The 7,902-nt window shown below is 40.4% G+C and overlaps 1 protein-coding gene across 2 annotated transcripts in view; it reads right to left on the reverse strand.

The window, feature by feature from the left end:
- Nucleotides 1-7,902, reverse strand: part of kiss1ra (KISS1 receptor a) — a 21,181-nt gene that overhangs the window by 11,208 nt on the left and 2,071 nt on the right. Inside the window, exons 1-2 of one of the 2 annotated variants that reach the window (XM_005912502.3) lie at nucleotides 7,139-7,892; nucleotides 1,662-1,786 (exon numbers count right to left, since the gene is read on the reverse strand). In XM_005912502.3, coding sequence (XP_005912564.1) covers nucleotides 1,662-1,786; nucleotides 7,139-7,391 — 378 coding nt within the window. In that variant the 5' untranslated portion in view covers nucleotides 7,392-7,892. Of the gene's footprint in view, nucleotides 1-1,661; nucleotides 1,787-7,138; nucleotides 7,893-7,902 lie in introns of those variants that run through there. The other variant, XM_005912503.3, reaches the window with a different exon arrangement.

Here is a 7,902-nt window from a genome sequence, read left to right on the forward strand (position 1 = left end):
ACTTTTGGCAGTGGATGGGGATCTGTTTGGGCAGCCTGACTGGTCTTTGGCTGAGCTCCATACACAATCAGCTGCAACGCACTGACATTGTTCTATCAGAGCCAGCATCATCTTTTACAGCCATCTGAGCTGCAGTAGCATCTGTTCGATCAGACCACACGGGTCAGCCTTCTCTCCCCATGTGCATCAGTGAGTTCACCATGGCTCCTTCCTTTACCACATTTGATAGATGTTGACCTCTGCAGATCAAGAACACCCCACAACAGCTGCAGTTTTTGAAGATGCTCTGACGTCCTGCCATCATAATTTCGCCCTTGTCAGACTCAATGTTTAAAATCCTCATTCCCATTTTTCCTGCCTCTAACATTCTTCCTGCTTCGATGTATCATGTGTCAGTATATCGAGTTAGATATTTTCCTCGGGGGAGGGTTTTGAGTAAACTAGAATTAAAAGAGAACAATTATCAACTGCCTGGAAATATGACTCCAAACAAAAAGTATTTCTGTCTGGTGAGTGCATAACTAGACACTTGATATGATAATGGTGTTTGTAGCTATTTGCACTGCTACTAAGTGGCAGGATAGTTTAGTAATATTCTCCAACACTGAATTCACAGGTTGTTTTCACACAGTTTCCATCAGTGACTATGTGTCAATAACAGATAAGTTCAAAATCGTGCAGATGACACTTCCAAGTTAAGGATTGTTGTGCTATTCCATCCACATTTCCAAATTTAAAACAACACCTTTATAGTGCAGCTGAAGCCATGACAGGCAGCTTTTGTCGTACTGTCTACAGGTCGTTTTCCTTTTTGTTTCGTTAGGTGGTTTGTCTGCTGCACAGGCTTTTAGTTGTGGTTTGTTCCATGCATGAAAGGTGAAAATGGCTTTTTACCCAGTTTGCAGCTCCTCACCGTCAGTCAGTGCCTTTGATAATTCCAACCAACAGCAGCTGTGCAAACCTATTTTATTATGACACTCTGAATATTTGTTATACTTTTTTTGGCCTCTCACTAATCAAACAAAACAATTGAGAGGCATGATTGATTTAAGTGGCTGAAATCTGTTTTGAATTCCTGGATTAGATATTATAAAGGATCCCACGAAAATAATGTTTTTTCATTGGCACACGGTGTTCAGTAGCCCCTTTAAATCTTGATTAATGTCTGGGTCTATGGAAGCATCGTATCACGTAACATCTTCATCTCCTTAACAGAAGATTCTGTTATTCTCTTTTGTGTCTCCTCCTTCTTGTGACTGATGCTGATTACTGTTATTATTCTCTGTCAGCTGTGTATGACACATCTTGACACGTTTGACTTTTAAAGCTGTAGAGTTCGACCTACTTTCATTGTCATTTTTGAAGAAACTCTAAATTCCACAATGTCTTATTTTGGATTAGCTTTCTTGAGAACTGTAATTTTATGAGGATGAACTGTGACCACCTTCACAGGATTATATAGATTGATTTTTCTGTGACAACGCCGAGCTGGCTCACTGTTCTCATGGGAGTGGGAGTGTTAAAGCCCTGAATGCTGTTACTGTGAGAAAGTTAAAGAATCCAAGATCATTTTAAGGGAAGTGTTGAAAATATAATATTCACATGAAAGCACATTTCTGAGCTGAGAAACAGAATAGTTGAAGTGGTTCAAAAGATATTACCTGTTGCAGAAAGGCGACAAATTTGCACATGAAGTTGCCAAAGATCCATCCAGGGAGGGGGTAAAGGGTGGCGGTGAAGGGGACGCAGCACACCAAGAAGATGATGTCAGTGGCGGCCAGGTTTGCTGCACAGGGAGAAAAGGTGACGCTGTGTTTGATGAATGTTGTACAGTCTGCAGAACAGTGTTTAACTGAAAACGCTTGAAGCCAGTGGCATGGATTCTTCAACAATCCTGGAAAAAGCAGAAGGACTTCTAACTATCATCCCACCTTTCTTCTTTTGCATAACAAGTCTTTTTAAACCATCTGTGGGACAATGGATATGGAGGCACGCAGTCCTGTTTGCAGTAACATCAACTACTAGGAACTAACAGCAGCGTTGTAAAGTTTAGTGCAATCTAATGCAAGTTTGCAGACTCGCAGGCGTGTACAGTCATGGCCATCCAAAAAGGAAAAGTTTTCATAGTCCTGTAAACATCCTGATAAAACTAAGTACATCCTTACTGCTTGCATAGGAATTAAGAGGATAAGCAGCAACCAGGTGCTGCTATTCAACACTCACTTGATTAAGTGATCATCAGGACGTGTGACAACCTCTATAAAAGCTGTGTGCCAATCTGAAGCGTCAGGCTGTGTTGCCAGGAGTGTGCACCACAGCAAACTCACCCCAAGGTCAGATTGCATAAGAAAACCCAAGAACTACATCTTGAACTCAGTTAGCATTTTAAATGTTAAAGCCCATGACAATACAATTAGAAAAATACTGCCTAGATTCGAGTTGTTTTGAAGGACTGCCAGATGAAAGCATCTTCTCTACAAAAAGTATCTGAAGAAACTAGACTTCTGGAATAACATCCTTTGGACAGACAACACCAAAGATGCACAGGGCCACATCTTCATGCATCAGCACAAATACCTTATTCCAATTATGAAGGATGGTGATTATATGGGCTTGTTTTGCAGCTACGGGACCTGGGTACCTTGCAGTCATTGAGTCAGTCATGAACTCCTCTGTATGCCAAAGTATTCTAGAGTCAAACACAAAGTCAACTGTCTGACAGCTAAAGCTTGGCTAAAATTTGGTCATGCAACAGGATCCACCACCATGAAATCATGAAATGCGGTGGAGGGGCTTTAAGAGAGCTGTGCATAAACAAATACATGCAAACCTCAATGAATTGAAGTAACGCTGCAAACATGAGTGAGCTAAAATTCCTCCACAATCATGTGAGAGATTTATAAAGAAAATTAATACTTCAATTTATTGCTACTAAAGGTGGTTCCACAGGTTACAAATATGGGGTGTGTTTAGTTTTTCACAGGACTTCACAGACTCCAGTGAAAACTTTCTTTTTCACATGACCGCATGAAAATACAGCTATTATAAAGGTTGTAGTGCTTTGAGTGAAGTGTTTAGTGTCCTCTTTGGGGTTTTGCTGTATTGAGTCATTAAAAAATGTTCATTCTTGAACACTAGATCAGCTTAGCAAGTTTTCATAATCCAAAATAATCTTTATGTTGCACCGCGATTCAGCACGCAAATTTATTGACTTTCTGAAATAAGTCAGAATTTCTGGCTCATATAACAAACATATGCACTGACCTTAAAACACACGCCAGAAACAGGAAAATGCATAAAGCTTCCAATTTAAAGGTAAGAAATATAAAACTGGCACATTTTTTCAGGTACTGATAGTCTGCTTCAGAAGGAAAATGTATTTACATGATGATGCCTTTAGAAAATCAAGACTCAAGCTGTTACTTGACTGCCGGCAGGTCATACAGTACACCTACACACACACACACCAAGCAGAAGTTAGAGCATAAACCTTCATAGCCTGCTTCTGGTGTTGTCTTCATTTATTCATCATTCCAATATGCCACACACTACTTCCTTTTGTTTTAGTTGATCTAATCACAGTGTAGCTACTGAACCATTATGTCGAGAGGATAGGCAGATGGTGCAGGCCCTAATGAAATGTTGCTGAATATTAAGCTGTTTCCATGCTGCGGTCTTGAGGTATATTATCCAACATGAAATTCTCGTCATATCCACAATGCACTGTGCAAAGAGAGACGCAAATCATTTCTGCAGTAAATCACCGAACTGCAACATTTACGCAACAAATGAGCTCATTTCCGTGAATGCCTGTGACAAGCCATTTTTGAAATTATATTTTGTTTGTTTGTTCTGTGTGCTCATCCAGTAAATCAATCACCTTTGCATTTCTCTTCAAGCGACAGTAGACATCACAGCTCTAGCCGGCGTGCTGACTTAAACAGTAAAAGAATAATCACACAGGTTGCAAGTCTCGGTGCTTTAAGGACCAGACGAGGTAGCAGATCGGAGCATGATTGGACACTGATTTATGTTACTTTATTTCAGACATTGAAAATCTGTGCAACTCTCCATGTAAAATATTTATGCATGTGTCCATTGTGCCTGTCTGGCTCGTCTACAAAGGAGCATATCATTAGTGTCCCCTCACTGTAAAAGGATTTAGAGAGTTTTTGTAAAGTGGAGTGGACCAAACTCCCTCCTGAGATGTGTGCAAACCTGGTGACCAACTACAAGAAACGTGCTGTGGTTGTCAACGAGGGTTTCCCACCGAGTACTAAATCATGTTCTTCTTGGGGATCAGATACTTATTTCACTAAATGGCATGAAAATGAATGCATAACTTTTATGTAATGTGTGTTTTTCTTGACTTTTGGTTGATATTCTGTGTCTTTTGAAAATGAAGCTACCATAAAATTGAAGATGGTTCATTTTAAAGTTACACCTTCGGCAGGGGCTGAATTATTTCCCCCCTTCTTATCTTACTTTATGTGACATTTAAAATAAAATATTTACACCCATGTCCTTTGGGATAATCTGCTTGCCTGTCTGCCTCGTCCACTTAGAGTGCATCATTTGTGTCTCCTAGCTGTAAAGCTCCACACTTCCTCAGTCCCAGTGGAGCTTTTCTTTCACAGGCATTTTCTGTATGATTTGTTTCATTCGCCACACAGTACCAAGCACTTACCCACTCACACACCCTCACCACTAATGATATCGAAAGCCACTGACTTTGTCTGCTTCATGATTAATTCATATTTTTGCAAAACAAGTACTTATATTCTGACTTTTTCCTCCATCTCACTCGTCTTGTCATGTCACTTCCGAGCTGTCTCAGGCAAAGTTAACTGTTACAATTGTGACCAACCACAATTAAACAATTAGCAGTACATAAATCATATGGTTTAAATGTCCACCGAAGCTCTGACTACACTGGAGACAGCAAACACGTAGTAAGAAATCCTTTTTTCTTTGATTCCTTTCATATGAATCCCCTGAGCATTATCTGCTAAGAAGAAAACCTTTTGCAAACACACACAGAAAAGGGAAGCAGATTTTAAGCTACGAGGTCTACTGAACCATGAAAACTGCTTGCTTGCAGAAATTAATAATTCCAACCTGTATGCAACGAGGATCCCAAAGCACCTCCAACATGATCATTATTATACCCCTTTAATTAGATTTTTTTCTCATAATGTGGATGGTCTTAGAAATAATCTGCACTCAGTTGGGACTCAGGACATGTCTGAACACCTGCACCTTCCATTAAAGTGTGTTTGTCTCATTTGTTTTCATAAGTACAGTTAATGCTGGCTTTAGTGTAAGTGCAAATGCCTGCTTGGCTGAGTTGACAAACCAGCAAAAAGAAATTTCACCAGTCAAGTCGCAGACTATACTTGTGAAGAATGTGATTCAAATAAAAGGTTAACTTCACAAAAGAGCAGAGGTATTGAAGCAGATAAAAACATCAGCAGCATTGTTTAATTAAACATCCTTATGGACAGACTTAATCTGATGTATGACTCAAGCAGAAAACCATGCATATGTGGTTATCTTTGAATCTTGCCCTGACATGATTTTCTTGCTGGTCATGTAGGGGTATTGCAGTCTGGGACATTTAAGCATCCAAGTCTTTCTTCTCAGCCATATTCACTGAGGTAGTGTCTCATTTCCCAAACTGCACGTCCTCAACTCCTCTCCTTGGGCGGTAGTCCCTCCCATCAGAGCTGAGAGTGGAGAAGGCGAGTAAACAGGCCTCGGAGCGATCACGTTCAAGCAACCTCAACTAAATAAGACATCTGGCACAGAGTAACAAGATATAACTTTTGAATCGCACTCACACAGGAAGGGTTTGATTATATTAAACAACAAAAATAATGCCTCCTCTCTCCTTTGTCCCCTGTATTTGTTTTTTTAAGGACTTAAAGCATCATTCAGCGTTTTGTGTTTGACTTCCGGGTCACAGGCAGGAGGACAGAGGAAGGTTTTGTTGTGTGATTGTGTCCCCTGCTCTCTCCCTGACTCAGATGCAATCCCTTGTGTCCTGTGGAGCCAGTGTACAGCTGTCTCCACTTGGCAGTCAGCACTGGCTACTGCACTGAAGAGAGGACTTGGCTAGCCCAGTGCTGGACCAGCTTGGCAGTGTTATATCAGTGAGTGGTTCTGTTGTGTCTCTTGTTGAAAGGAGAGTGTACTTTACATTTAATGATCGCACTTGACTTTTTCCAACTTTCCAGATTTGCCGCTGACTTTCTTTTGTTTCAGACTTTTGGCACAGAGGATTCAGCATCTCTTTAATTTGAATGTTTTAATAGCATTCGCCTTGTTTCCCTCCCAGACCCCCAGCCCTTTTTTGTGGAGTGCAGCATCCGCTGAATACTACCTGTTGCCATGACCTTGTCCTTCATAGAGTTTGGCTAAATGTAGATGGAAACACACCTACCTCCTTCTGCCAGCATTTTTTACATTTCAAATTTGCATTTAAAGGTAGATTTCAGTTTTAAGTTGATGTCTCTTCAGGATAGATATTTTTGCTGTTAAATGAAACACGCTGAAATAAAAATGGAATTCATGATTTACTCTTTTGTATTGATGAATTTAATATCATGAATCCTTGGAGCTTTATTTGCAAATAACCTCTGCACATAGCGACAAATAACTGATGCATATTTCAAACCATGAACCACTGAGTGAGAAAAATATTTTTCTGGTGCAGATAAATTTTAGATTCCATGTTGCACTGGTCCCAAAACAGCAGATAATTATTTTTTAAAAATGTTTAATTTTCTCTTGTTTCAAGAAAGACATCTGCATTAAGTTAAATGACACGTTTGAGCACCTGTCATTGTCGTTAATAATTAAAGTGAAATCTTTAATCAGCACAGACATTTTTCCAATGAGCTGTGCACTCAAACTTTCAAATGCATATTCAGGGAAATTTGCACTTGGCTTTTTCGTGATCCCCATTTGAGCATTTGATGAAATTTTACAGGATAGACGAAAGAGATGTTTAATAACATAGCTGATGTTTATCTCCCTCCTGTCCATATGAGTCACATCTCCTATGCATCATTATCTTCTTCTAGTCTTTGTCCATTTACCAAGAATCATAAATACAAACTTGCACATGGAAGCTTACCTATGTAGAAGTTGGTTGCTGTCCTCATCTGTCTGTGTTTTGAAATGACATAAATGACCAGAGAGTTGCCCACCAGTCCGACCAGCATGATGAGAGAGAAGAACAGAGGGACCAGCCAGGCATCCGTGAAGAAAGGATGCTTGTCTCCTTCCTCCTCCTCCTCATCCTCGTGTCTTCCTAGAGAGAAGTTTGTTCCGGATCCATTGATCCAGACCTGCTCGGTGGAGTTCCACAGCTCCTCGGAGGAGTACATCGTGACAGGAGAGGGGGAATAATTGACGGACGCGAGCGGGTAAGTGAGCAGGTTGTATGAGGTCTAGAACCAATTTGAAGAGAGAGAGTGTGCAGTATGCAGTCCTCTCTGCCCTCAGGCAAAGAAAATGAGAGAAAAGCAAATAATAAGGAGGGAAAAAGTCTGGCAGGAAGACTGCATGAGAGAAAAGTTGAGCAGTGAAAGGTATATGGGGTGGCAGATTGTAGGAAAAACAACAGATATGAGATGAGGCAAAATTGAAGTGAATAGCAAGCAGTTTAATCAAAGTGAAAGGGTAGCAAGGTAAATAAAAGGTGGAGGGATGCAATTCAGGAGAAAAGGGGGTCGGGCAAGATGGAAAAAGACTTCTTAAGCTGCTCAAGTGTCGGACTCAAAGTAGGATAGAGAAATTATGTCAACAGGTCATAAAAAAATAGGAGGTGAGCAGGAGTGGATAAAGGGCTTCTTTTCTTTGAAGCTTGTTGGATGAAAACTGCCACTGCCAACACCG

Source organism: Haplochromis burtoni, unplaced genomic scaffold (genome assembly GCF_018398535.1).
Source record: "Haplochromis burtoni strain Fernald_Lab_line unplaced genomic scaffold, NCSU_Asbu1 Contig_3, whole genome shotgun sequence".
NCBI lineage: Eukaryota > Metazoa > Chordata > Actinopteri > Cichliformes > Cichlidae > Haplochromis > Haplochromis burtoni.